General features: G+C 31.0%; 1 protein-coding gene and 1 long non-coding RNA gene across 2 annotated transcripts; one reads left to right on the forward strand and one right to left on the reverse strand.

Annotated features, from left to right (window-relative positions):
- Positions 1-1,143: 1,143 nt before the first annotated feature.
- LOC118437682 lies at positions 1,144-2,010 on the reverse strand. The gene is made up of 2 exons (XR_004836277.1): positions 1,730-2,010; positions 1,144-1,624 (listed from the first exon to the last, which is right to left on the reverse strand). It is a non-coding gene; the product is annotated as an uncharacterized LOC118437682 (long non-coding RNA).
- A 1,468-nt stretch (positions 2,011-3,478) lies between these two features.
- Positions 3,479-9,248, forward strand: LOC110856389 (probable cytochrome P450 305a1). Its single transcript, XM_035856958.1, has 6 exons — positions 3,479-3,787; positions 4,578-4,689; positions 4,980-5,169; positions 5,750-5,867; positions 6,345-6,486; positions 8,878-9,248. Exons 1-6 carry the CDS (start codon positions 3,581-3,583, stop codon positions 9,054-9,056), a joined length of 948 nt encoding a protein of 315 aa, XP_035712851.1. The 5' UTR covers positions 3,479-3,580; the 3' UTR covers positions 9,057-9,248.
- Positions 9,249-14,478: the final 5,230 nt, after the last annotated feature.

Genomic DNA, 14,478 nt, shown 5'->3' on the forward strand with positions numbered 1-14,478 from the left:
TATAGTAATACCTCGGTACCTAAATTTTACCATATCGGTAGCAAATTTTTACTGACCGGTATAATTTTAATGCCAACCGGTAGCAACTTTAATACCGATAAATCAATGCCTGGATGACTATACAAGATTTCTAACAGGGTAACAAATATCAGCGAATAAGGTTCCAAGTTTTACAAAATTTTCCGAATTTCATATACATTTTTTCTCGAAAATTTATTGATTTCTATTTGCAATTTTGCAAGATTATGTACCTAACAAACTATTTGCTAAACTGGTTGCGATCGAAGTAAAACATTGACATGAGTACACCCATTTCCAACAAATTCATGCCAAACGAATTTCCAAACTATTGAAAAAATTAGAAGAATAGGTAGTTAGATATATATTAACAATGCGAATTTCTCGTAAATATTTTGATCACCGTAGTACATAAATTAGTTATGCATCTCGTCAAAGTCAAGTGAAATCGTAAACTCAAAAAAATTCATAACTTTCAAAACGTTACAAAATCGAAAAGTTTTGGCATTTCTCCATTCAACGCCAATATCAATTTTTGTCTGAAATTTGTACAAAAAATATATCGCAGGTGTATTATCCATGTTGCATTATCTCGAATTAAATAAAATTCTGATTGCTATTATTGTACATGTTAAAAATCTGGCAGAGTAACATAGATACTCCGTGCTCGCATTGATTTCGTAATATTATTGACACTTATGTACTATCTCAAGAGTGTATCACATTTCGATGCCTAAAATACGGCAACGGGGGTGAGTTTGAATCTTTTGTGAAAACCAAGCAGTATTTACTATGTACTCGTATTGTGCGAAAAATAAAATGGTCTGAGGTATCACTCGACACCTTAAATAATTCCGCCTGGCTTACCCTTCAAAAAAGCGAGGTGAGTAATCCAGAGAAAGACGTAATTTATAAACTTTTGCACAATACTGGTCTAACGCCAAAAATGGCTGAGTCAATGGGCATACATGAGGGTAGGGATTGCCCCTTTTGTCCATTTAAAGATATAAAATCTAGTCATTATTTTAAATGTGTCCATTTTCAGCCCCTCTGGCTTTTTATTTCAAAAATTCTCAGCAGAGACCTGACTAATGTCTCTCGATCAGGGATTAATGGGTCTCGAAATATGAAGTACGATAATATATTTATTTATTATGGTCTTTGCACGATATATAAGTCCTATGTTCACTTTCTAAATCACTTTGGGGACAATTTTGATTATTTGTCCCACTTTAGGCACATGGTTTTCGGACGAATATTGTCTGAATTCCATGTTTGCATGCGAGGTGGGAAAGTTTTGATGGACAATTTCCATCGAAAATGGAAAAAATATAAACTATACACTATGATCAACAATAGAATAAACATTAATCTCAATTTAAAATAATATTTTGATAAAATTTCCCACCTTCAGGTAGTTAAAATATTCTTACATAAGCATGTATTATTCTACAAATCTCTTCCTAAGAATTATTTATTGACTTGTCATTGTACTAAATAACGTGGTCATGAAGCAGAGTGAGTCAGAGGCAGTGTTTAATTCCTACCCCTGATGACACAAGTAAAGTCCTCCTCCCAAGAAGATCCACCGCCGTGGGAGACTAAACTGTAATTAGCATTTAATTTTACTTCTTGTATTAAGTTGCATTTGGCACATCTTTCCTAAATTCTTTTAAAGAACCTATAGAAATTTCAAAAAATGCGAGCGTACCCGGGTTGGGAAGGTTCTTTATTTTCAGTCATTTCCTAGCACTTGGCATCGGTAAGGTTAGGGACGCGTTGACATACCCACAGCCCCAGGGAGGATCCCAACCCATTACCTGGCGTCGTGGGTATGTCAACAACTTAGGTGTCAGGTTAGGCTGAATCTTCTTATTTCCTTATCATATAAAGCCATTTCTTTCAGTTTTTCGTGAATGAATGAAATACGAAATTATATCTCTAAGTTTTCGGCATATTTTAAATCATGGCCTAATTATAGCTGCATTTGTATGATGATTCTTCCGTTTTTTTTAGAATAGTTGTGTTTGGAATTCTCATTGTACGAACTAATCTTAAATATATGTAATAAAGGGTTGAAATTCCCTAAATTTATTTGAGTCGAAAAAAAAAAAAAAAATTTGGTAATAATTTCCTACCGGATTGGTAGTAGTTTGTTCCTGGTGGTAAATTTTTCATTACCAAAACATTACTGAACGGTAATTGCCTCGTTATTACCAGTGCCGGTAGATTCACATATGTACTCCGGTCAGTAATGATTTAATACCAGTTTTTTAAGAGTGTAGAGTTACACAAAATCGTAAATTCTGTACAATTTGTAATTCTCAGAGAGACAGAAATATTTAAGTTCTGCAAATCAAAAGGCTCTTTACGGTTATGTAAATGTGTATAAAAATTTGTTCAGTCATCTGTTGTTGACGTGTTCAACGTCAAAATTATCACTTTTTGCGGAAATCTAATCGTTACAAATTGTGCATCAAGATTTAATTGTCTCAGAAACTTTATCAGTTAATCATAATTTATTAAAGAAAAAGCCATGTGTTTCTAATAATTGGAAATATCAAATCCGTAATGTGCAAAAGTTTATAAGATCTCAACATGCAAATTTGTGTCCTCTTTTTGATGTAACATAAAAATTGCGAGGTTTACAAAATTTAGTATTTTGTATTAATTGGGTCGCAAGCATATTTTCTGGGCTTGCATTCATCTATTTATTGCCAAATATGTGTTAACTATGAGTCAAAATGACAGTATTTATTTTGGGTCAAGCTTCTACCCCATCTATTTCTAAGAACTCAATGTACATAATCTAAAAATATATATAACGGCGTTTGCATATGCAAAATTTAATTGCAGTTTTGCAAAATTAATATAAACAGTTTTGCAAGATTATCGGAAACGTTTTTGCTAAATTATTCCAAAAGTTGTGCAAAATTATTCAACACGGTTTTACCAATTTATTACATACGGTTTTGCAAAATTAGCCAAGTATTTGTTAAATGAGTTCTAATTCGAGGTGAAGGTTGACAGTTTATAAAAATATTTAGTTAGTTTTTAATCTAAACTTTTGGAAATCCAGTATTAACATAATACCAATCGGTATTCATATGTTACTCTACCAAAGTGGTACTGATTAGTAATACCGTGTAGTAATAGCTCGGTATTAAAGTTTTCCCCTATTGGTACCAAATTTTTACGGACTGGTATAATTTTAATACCATGCGGTAGCAACTTTAATACCGAGAAATCAATACCTGCCTGACAATACCAGATTTATAACAGTTTAATATTAATCCAAAATTCAACATTCAAATTGACAAAATCAATGTTTTCAAAATCATATTTACGAACTCTTGCAAATTTCCCAAAACATTTTGCCTACAAAATTTTGCTTGAAACTTTACCCTGCAAGATATAAATAGTCGATTTTAAATCTAATATTCATCTAAAAATCTTTCTCTAGACGTGTTCGGACTCGCTAATTTCGGAAATCGACGCCATCATCGGGACTTCCGGTGTCCTTGAGGTCACACAACTCTTCAGCTCTGCCATCTACACGATAATGTGGCAAATGGTGGAGGGTCGGATAAAACCCGGGGATGAGGACGACATCAAAATGTTAGTCGTTAAAAGCGACGCTTTTATTCGATCGAGAAGTCGTGGGAGTGGAATTGTCAATTCGTTCCCCTTTTTGAGATTCGTCTTCCCACAAACTTTGGGATACAATGATCAAATGGCGTTTTTCAACAGTTGCAACAAAGTAGCCGGAGTAAGTGAAAACTTTCATGGTGTTTATGCGAACTTGTATAAATTTTGGGAAAATTAGGCTCCGAACAAAATTCAGTGAAAATTTCAAAATTTTGCGTCACTTTAATCCCCCAGAATTGAAAACCTTGAGGATCACGTGAATTAAGTTATTGGTTAGATGTGGTCGTTGTTTCCTTACTCGTTGCGTACGTTAAAAAGTTATACATCAACAAAAATCGACGGAACTTATAAAAGACGTACCCGATTATCAACCAAAATGCTGATTTTCCATCGAAAGTTTTGAGGAAATTTACGCAGTTGTGCGCTTTGTAAAATAATTTTGCAAATTATTATAAAACAAAATTAAAGGACGCCCTTGATCTGAGTTAGTTTTCAAAAATTTTAAAGCGAATTTTAGTTTGGAATATTTGTAAAAGTTTGGAAGTTTACGGATTGTAGAAAATTCACCAAGTAATTCGCGAATTTTCGTGAATTTACGTTTTGACACGTGAAATCGTAAATTTACGCAGTTTACAGAATTTTCTAAGTTTCAAAATTTTTACAAATACTCCTGAAGTTTCCTGTCAGGCTTCAACCCGATCGAACACAAAAATCTGTCTTTCAAATTTTTTACATAGTTTAACGACACGATTTGTATTAATATAATTATGAAGTTGATAAAATAAGAAAGCTAGGTAAATGTGGAATATATCAACAATTAAATAACTTATGAGTGAATGCAAAACTTCGGAAACCTGCAAAGTTTACGTAAATTATTAGTTTTTGTACATTTCTCCTTATCTTTTTTTAAGAAACTTTACCTCGACGCGGAATCCAGACTGAAGGAAAATCCAACCTCCACACCGACCAATTTAGTGGAATCATTCGTCAAAAATTTCTCAAATGATGCAAAAATATTTTGTCGTAATGGAACAATTACTTAATTCAGACAATTCACGCAGGCCTTGGGAACTTTGTAAAATACGTAAATTCTGTAAACTTTACAAAATTTTAGAAGCATATCTGAAGAAAAGTAGCTACAAATTTTTGTAATATTACTCGGACCAAGGGCGTCTCTTTATTTTGTAAAAGTTTGTAAAATTACTTTACACAATTTACGGATTTTACAACGTTACTAAGGACTGCGTGAATTGCCTCATTATTTTACTAGATTAATTTATGTCTAAAATTTCTGTGTGAAATTTTTGATTTAGGCGAAAACTTCCAAATAGTTTTTCAAGATTTGCTCATCGGCAGTACGGACACGTCCAGCTCGTTCATGGAGTGTGTCATTCTCTACTTGATTTCCTATCCAGAGGTTCAACAGAAAATTTACGAAGAAATTGTCGCAATTCAAGGGGGTCCGGGAGAGAACAAATTTATTACATTTTTGGATAGAAAGAGGTTAATTTATGGAAATTATGATCGATTCACGAGGATGTTTGTAACCGATTAAAATTTTCATAATTGTTTAAATAACTTGATAAAAATAAGTTTATTCCAATATTACGATTAATGAAATCATTTTAAGTACATAAATTTATATCGAAAAATCTAAACGACCAGCGCCTTAAATAAAAATATATTTAATGTAGTCAGTTGAAACTTTGTAAAATCCAGAAAATCCGTAAACTTGCAAACTTTTACAAATATTTCGGAGGAAAATCAGCCTGAAAACTTTTTGTAAGTTTACTCATATTAAGAGCGTACTTTTATTTTATTTTATAATAATTTATAACGTTGTGTTACAAAATTTATGGATTTTACAAAGTTACTAAGAACTACTTGAATTGTCTCAAATATTACGAATGAGAATCGTCTTATAGACAATCAATCTATTACAAATTTTCACCGATTTAAGATGTTAAATTTAAAAAAAACAATATTTGTCGTAAAAGTTGCACAGTTTACAAACATCCTCGTTAGTCAGGGTTGATTTGAATGAGAATTAAATTACCATTTGATAATTGCTTTAAATATGTAGCATGCCATATACGCAAGCGTTCCTCCTGGAATTACACAGGAATGCGAAAATTTTGCAAAATTCAGTTCCTCGAAGAGCCCTGTGGGATTTCAAGTATAAGAATTACGTCATTAAGAAGGTAACAAGTAATTTATTCGATTTTAAAATAATTTGAAATGCCGTGGGGAAAGTCGATTTAAATTAACTTAGCAAACCTCGCAAATTACAAGTGGTTGTCATATTTAAAACTCATAAAATTCTTTATTATAGTGGCAATTTCGGGGGTAAATTTTACTTAGTCCTTCGTAACTTTGTAAAATCTGTAAATTTGGAGAAATAATTTATGAAACTTTTACAAAATAAAAGTACACACTTACGCCTCACAAATTTTCAAAAATTTGAGATGCAATTTAGCTTCGAAATATTTGTAAACGTTTACAGAAATGGATTTTACAATGTTACCAAGGCCTGTGGGAATTACCTCATTGATAAAATTGCGAAACAAAGTTTGCAAAAATTTTTGAGACAATTTCATGCCACAAATTAAATACGATAGGCTTAGGATTAGTTAAATCGGTGAAGAGGTGAAATTCAAGATGTGTTTAATTAATTCCAGGACACGGTAATCCTGACCGATATGCGTCTCTACTACGAGGACAAATCCATCTGGCAAGATCCCGAAACATTTCGTCCAGAACGATTTTTAACTTCGAATCGCGAAATTTGCAATGCTGCAAACATCATTTCTTTCTCCGTTGGTAAGTAAATTTAACCAAATTAACCCCCAATCTTTTCGTAACACAGTAATCTTTGTAAATTTGCAAAGTTTATAAAGATTAAAAAAAGACAAAATCAAATTACTGATAAAAATTGATCCTAAATGTATACAAGTAATGAGCATCTCTACAAGTTTTTACAATTTTGATAAAGTTACACAGGTTACCAAAATTAGCGTGAATTGACTCATTATTAACGGCCTACCTTCCACTGAAAAGTGTGGAGGGGGACTTTTACAAAGACTACAAAGTTTACAAAGATTACAAAAAAACAGGTTGGGAATAGATCGTAAATGTAATTTATCCAAGTCGTGAGAGTCTCTTGTTTGTATGTACAAGCTTTTTTTAAATACTTTCACGAAAGTTGCAAAGTTTACAAAACTTGGCGTAAATTGCACAACTATTAACTGTCTGAAAAGTATGAAGCAAGATTTTTTTTGCGTAATTCGTCTGTTTCGATAAAATAACCCTTCTCGGTCAAAACATTTGGATCTAATTACAAACTCCGTTGCAATTATTATCCGGTTTTAAATTTTGGCGTTTAAATGCAACAGAAGAAATACACATCGACTTTTTTTCGTATTTAGAATAAAATTGCAAAGTTAATCGAGAAATTTGGAGTTTCCGAATTTTCTGCTAATTTTTCACTTAAGACTACATTTTTTCACTTTCAGAATCCTGTCCTATTTTCTTATTCATAATTCTAATTAAATTAACTTAAAATAGTTTAAATGTTTGGGGGTTAAATTACAAACAGAAAAAAACATCAGCAGCTTAAAAACTGATCATAGACGTATCCAAGTCGCAAGCTGTTATATTTGTATGTAAAAGTTTTTACTACAATTTTCCTAATGGTACAAAGTTTACACAAAATGGCATAAATTGCCTAACTATTAACTGGCTACCTTCCACTGAAAAGTATGTGATGGGAGATGTTTTTTGATGCAACTGGTCTGTTTCGAGAAAACATGACCCTGAACGATGAAAATATCTGGTTACAAATTGCACTGCAATTATTTTACAGTTTTAAATTTTGGCCTTTAAATACACTGAGAATAAAATGTAAGCAAATTGCTACTGGGCGGTGTCTATATATGACCTCACGGGTTTGGTAGCGTAACAGCGGGATAAGGAAATGCTACAAGATGGTAGCAAATTTACTACAATTCTGTAGCAAATCGCTACCAAACCGGTGAGGTCATATATAGACAACGCCCAGTAGCAATTTGCTTACATTTTAATCTCAGTGTGCAACATAAATAAATGTACACCGACTTTTTCATGTCCTTCGAACAAAATTGCAAAATGATTCGAGATAGGATAGAAATTCGCGCCTCGCGCTCAAATTAGCGCATTATGAAAAATGAAAAAATACGGGTATGCTAATTTTTTGTGGTGAACAAAATAAAATTGGTCCCAACCAGATCTGAGTTGTACACGTAAAAGACTTGCATTGTTAGTTGATTTATAAAAAATCCACTTGCAATATTTTTTGAAAATTTAAAAATTTGAAAGAGTTTTTAATTTTATTGAATTTCAAAAACCGGCAAAAAATTCCGAAATTCAAATTTCAAGATGATTGGATTTTTTATAAGTCAGGTTATCTAAAAACATTACCTATTTTTCACATATCTACTTACAAAAGTTTAGAAAATTGAAAAGTTTTGTCAGTTTTATTTTTTCGCTGTGCAACGCCATTATCGGTTTTTCCATAAAATTTGTATATTTTAATTGTCACAGGTGGCATTGCCATAATGTATCCGACATAAAATTATGGTTTTAAATGTTTTAAATTTTGGGTTTTTCGTAAAATTTTGAAATCTTGCCAATTTAGAAACTATAATTATAGAAGTTACATTCTATTTAAACACAAACACAATCTGAAAATCTGTTTTAAATTGTTTAATTTTTATTGAGGGGCGATAATTTACACTTTAGTTTTTTCTGCAAAATTTTTCTATGTAAAGTCAACAGTACAAAATCAACAAGCTCGCAAAATCCGAAGCCGTTCGTGTACCTTTTTTTTCCTAATTAGTAATTATGCTTTAATAATTTTATGTATTTCAAGTTGCGGGGTTTTAATGACGCAAAATTTTTAAAATATACAATTTTCGAAACTAGGGCGATTATGCATTATGAAAAATCGCGGAAATTTGTATTTATAACATTTACGAAAAGATGGTAAAATATTTACTAAGTATGTACAAAGGAACGTAAAAATTAAAAAGCTAGACTGATTTTAAATTAAAATGATGGATATTTAATTTAACAGACAGAGGGCGGACATGTATTTAGTTAAAATTTTTAACTTTATAAAAACAATGTCAAAATGATTGTCTTAATTTTTGTTAAATTTTTGCCTAATTTTACCAGGAAAACGAAACTGCCCAGGAGAGCTGTACGCAAATCTGGTGACGTTTCTCTTGACCACAATTATCGTGGGACGATACAAGCTCAGCGTTCCCGTCGGCCAGGAAAAACCAAGGCTCGACCTGAGACCTGGGTTCGCCTTTAAGCCGTACCCATTCCAGGCTACGTTCACAAAACGATAACCAATCCGAAAATACTTGATGACTAAAAAAATCTTAAAACATTACAATTAAGAAATACACATATTATTTGACCTCATTAAAATCTAGCAATTACCCAACTTTGATAGAAATAATTTCAAAAAATTGGAAAAAAGTAATAAAATATAGTCTCAGCCTCAACGAGGACTCGATGACTAATCGTCAAAATCGCTACAATCAGTACATTTACAATCATTTCTCGGCTGTGGGGAAACAAAAAAGTAAAAAAAAATTCGACATAAAATGAAATTTCCGAAAGCCATTCCCGATACCGTAAAAAATGTCTCGTAAAATGAGAACTTTTACTAAAATACAATCGAACCTAAGACGTTTTCCTTCATACAAATTTCACACACAAATGATACTGGCGTTGAATAGCGATCAACTGGCAAAACTTAGAAAATGTTGTTTATTTCTAATTTTCATGTAAAACTACATGCGCCCTTAGACTTATTGGCAAAGATTTGTTATCCAATTTTCCCCATTTCTTGTACGATTTTGCAAACTTTTGTGGGTCAAAGTAAAGGAAACAATGGGATAGATCGCGAAGCCATAGGAAACTTGTAAAATCCATAAATTTTGTAAAAAATAATTTTACAAACTTTCACAAAATAAAGAGACCTCCTAGATCTGAGTAAGTTTAGTCAAGTTTGTAAGCTCATTTTGCAGTAAAATATTTATAAAATTGTATAAAAGTTTGCAAGTTTCCAGAATTTATGGGTTTATGAATATTTATTTTACATATATGCAATTTTACGAATTTATGTATGTATTATATTATATTACACAAATAAAAAATTTGGGAATCGTGACCAGCGAGGGTGAAATGTGGGAAAAGTCGAGAACATGGACGTTTAAGAATTTAAAAGAATTTGGTTTCTGAAAATCGTCGGAAATGGAACATTTTGTTCAGGCAAGGAAAAAAATTTGTGACTACACTCTAAGAAATCCAGTATTAAAATAATACCAAGCGGTATTAAGAAGTTATACCATGCAGTAATGGCTCAATATTAAAGTTTTACCGTATCAGTAGCAAACATAATTTTAATACCGAGCGGAAGCAACTTTAATACCGACAATCAATACCTCCCAGACTATACCAGATTTCTAACAGTGTGTTCAATGAATAAGTTTTGAGAAATTTTCCAAATTTCATATGAATTTTTCTCGAAAATTTATAGATTTCTGTTTTCAAATTTTGCAAGATTATATACTTAACAAACTATTTGCTAAACCGGTTACGAGCGAAATAAAAAATTGACGTGAGTACGCCCATTTCCAAAAAATTCATGCGAAACAAATACGTAAACTGTCTAAAAAATTAGAAGAATAATTAGTTTAATTATTTTAACAATGTAAATTTCTCGTTAAATTTAGATGATTGCAAATAAATTAGTTGTACATCTCATCAAAATCAAGTGAAATCGTTAACTCGGAAAAAATTCATAACTTTCAAAAGTTTGCAAAATCGAAAAGTTTTACTTTTTCGCTATTCGACGCCATTATCAGTTTTTATGTAAAATCAGTATTAGAAATATGTTTTAGATACTCCTTGGATTATCCCCAATAAAACATAATTCTGATTTTTATTGTTATAGAGTACACAAAACAACATAATTGAAATCGTAAACCCTGTAAAATCTGTAACCTCCGAGAGTTTTGAAATTATGCAAATCAAAGGGGTCGTTACGGTTATGTAAATATATGTATAAATTTGTTCATTGGCCTATTTTTTACGTGTTTTTGCCCAAAATTTATATCGCTAAAAATTGTGCATCAAGATTTGATTGCATCAAAAACTTCATCAGTGAAATTTTAAAAATCAAATAACTATGTGATTCTAACAAGTGAAAATTACCAATCCGTAATGTGTAAAAATTTATAAAATCTTAATATGTAAATTTGTGTAGGACGTACTGTTTTCGATGCAACATATAAATTGAGAGGTTTTCAAAATTTAGTATTTGCAAACTTTGTATTAATTGCATTGCTAGCATATTTTCCTGGCTTGCATTCATTTATTTATTGAAAAATATTTGTTAATGACAAATTAAAAAGGCACCGTATTGGTACTTTTATGGTCTAAGTTTTTACTCAATCTATTTCTTGATACTAATTGAACATAATCTAAAAATATATATATGTAACGGCGTTTGTATATGCAAAATTTAATTGCTAAATTTAATTGCAGTTTTGCAAAATTTATATAAAAATTTACAAAAATTCAAACTTTTGAAACATTATTGGAAACGGTTTCGAACCTATGTAAATTTTAGGAAAATTGGGCTCCAAACAAAATTCAGTGAAAATTTCAAAAATTTGCGTCATTTTAAACCCAGAATTGAAAATCTTGAAGTTCAAGTAAATTAAAGAAGTAAATAGATTTCATATTTGTGTATGTTAAAAAGGTATATTAAAAAGTCTTCTATTAATAAAAATTCACTAAACCTGTAAAAAGCGTACCGAATATCAACCAAAATGCTGATTCTTCAACGAAATCTTTGAGAAAATTCAAGCAGAACTTTGTAAAATCTAAAAGTTTTGTAAAATAATTTTCCAAACTTTTACAAAATAAAAAGACTCTGTTGGTGTGAGAAAATTTTCAAAAATTTTAAGAGTGAAATTTCCTTTCAAATATTTGTAAAACTTTGTAAGTTTACGGATTTGAGAGAGTTACCAAGGATTTCGTGATTTGTCTCTTTGTAAACTTGCAAGTATGACATGTGGACACCCAAATTAATTCAGTTTACGAAATTTTCTACGATTCAAAAATCTAATCGGTTTTCAAAAATACAGAAATTGCCGTTAATCAGAAGCCTGTTGTCAGGTTTAAAATCACCTAAACATAAAAACCGTCTCAAATTTTTTACATAGCTTAACGACACAATTTGTATTTTTTAATTATGAAATAAATAAATAAAATAAACTAGGTGAAACAGAGGTCCAGAAATAATTTATGAAGCTCTACAAATCAGAAAACTACAAAGTTTACAAAGGCGTCAAATTTCATTAACGTATCCTTTTTAAAACCTATCTTCAAAATTTTAAGAAACTTTACCTCGACGCGGAATGCAGACTGAAGGAAAATCCAACCTCCACACCGACCAATTTAGTGGAATCATTCGTCAAAAATTTCTCAAATGTAGCGAACTTTTTTTACGCAACTTTGATATCAACAATTTCAAAAAATTGGAAAAAAAGTAATAAAATATAGTCTCAGCCTCAACGAGGACTGGATGACTAATCGTCAAAATCGCTAAAATGAATAATATGCAATCATTTCTCGGCTGTGGGGAAATGAAAAAGTGGAAAAAAAGCATACAAAGAAATTTACGAAAGCTATTCCGAATACCTGTAAAAAAAAATGTCGCGGAAAATTAAATCTTTTATTAAAGGGAAGTAAAATCGAACCTAAGACGTTTTTCATTCTACTAAATTTCAGACAAAAATTGATACTGGCGTTGAATAGGGCAAATTGAAAAGGCAAATTTATTTTTATTTGTGAATATCACAAATAAATAGTATTTTTTAAGTTTTGCAATTTTTTCCAAATCCAACGCCATTATCAGTTTTTGGCTGAAATTTGTGTGACCAAAAACGTTTTAGATAAATACGCTGTCAGAATCCACAAAATTCATTTCTTGCAACATTTTCTTTGTTTTGTTGGGAACTGTGTATGACTTTGTAAAGATGAGGAAATTTAATAAGGCGATCTCACAACATTCACCATGTGAATGTCACAAACTTTGTGACACAAAGAAATAGTATTTAAAAGTTTTGTCAACACCGTTGGCAGATTTTTCGTGAGATGTGTATGACAGAAAATGATATGGATTCGCTCTCAGTTGTTGATATAAATGCTATGTGATTGGAATCATAAACTCCAGAAAATCTTGATCCTCCCAGAGTTAAGGGAATTTTGAAATTTGCACAAGTTATCTTTAAGAATGAGATGGGAATTTTTGTATAATGCGGCAATTCACGCAGTCATTTGTAAAATCTTTACAAAATCCGGAACCATGACTAGAGGAAGGTGACAAAAATTTGGAAGTTATGCAGACAATGAATTGTCTCATTGAGTAATTGAGTAACTTATAAAATCCGTCGTTTTTTCAAAATAATTGTGTAAACTTTCACGAAATAAGAAGACGCTCTTTATCTGAGACAGTTTTCAAAAATTTGTGAGCTAATTTTAATATTTGGAAAAGTTTCCAAGATTTCGCACCAACCTTGTATTACTTAATTGAGTCTTACGTTTCGCACGTTTCGTAAGTTTCATCTATTTTTTGCAAAATATTTGCTAACTCCAAATTACATTATCTTATGTCTAGCTACAAGCGTATCTACCGCTAAAAACCTAATGACAAGATTCTCAAAATATATCTAACGGCGTTTAAAATCATAATTATTTCACAAAAATTATGAAATATTTGTAAAAAAAACAATGATTGAGAAATCTTGGAAATTTTTAAACTCTTTTGCCGGAACATCTTTGCTCGAAACCTTGCCATACAAGTCGCTATACGCTTATCTATGTTTTTTGGTATTATTTAGTAGATGTAATACCACGTAGTAATGGATTGATATTAAAAAATTACCATATATGCAACAAATTTTTACGAACCTGTTCCAAAAATCTAAGCGGGTTTCAAAATTTTCGTAAATACTGAGATTAAGATATTTAAAAAGATTTATAAAAAGATCTTTATATAAATCTAAATAAACCTGATTTATAAAAAGTATGCTATCAAATTCCGAATCGATTAAACACTTTCTCTTAAATTTGTTATCTTATTTACATTAATTTATAAAATCCGGCATTTTCTCAAAAAAAATTAGCAAATGCTCACAAAATAAGAAGACCCCTTTGATTTGAGACAGTTTGCAAAAAATTATGGGCTAATTTTACTTAGAAATGGTTGGAAAATTTTGGAAAAGTTTATAAGTTTATGGATTTTACTATTAGTAAAATCCATAAACTTATTATAACTTAAATTTAAACTTAAACATATCGTATCTAAATATCGTACGTAACGCTATTATGTAGTGCTGTTCACGAGCTGGCGAAGTTAGCGTCCCAAGAATTTCGATTCTTTTCTTGCACGAGGAAATGGAAATAAAATACAGAAACCAATTTTGTGTTCCGTTTTTTTTGGTCATGTCCCACATAGTTAACAGTTTTTAGCTGAAATTTATAGTTCCTACAGATCATGCTATTAGATTAGTTACCTGACACTTTAAATTTATAGGTAATAAAACAGAAACCATATAAACAAACACAGATGAAATTTTAGATCGAGGGCAAGAATGTGGTTCAGACTCTGCAAAACCCGTAACATGCTAAAGTTTATAAAATCTTCACTAGTTAATTTGCAGAAGGCGTTATCGTGATCTACCAAAAAAA

This window comes from Folsomia candida, unplaced genomic scaffold (assembly GCF_002217175.1).
Source record: "Folsomia candida strain VU population unplaced genomic scaffold, ASM221717v1 Fcan01_Sc015, whole genome shotgun sequence".
In the NCBI taxonomy this organism is placed as follows: domain Eukaryota; kingdom Metazoa; phylum Arthropoda; class Collembola; order Entomobryomorpha; family Isotomidae; genus Folsomia; species Folsomia candida.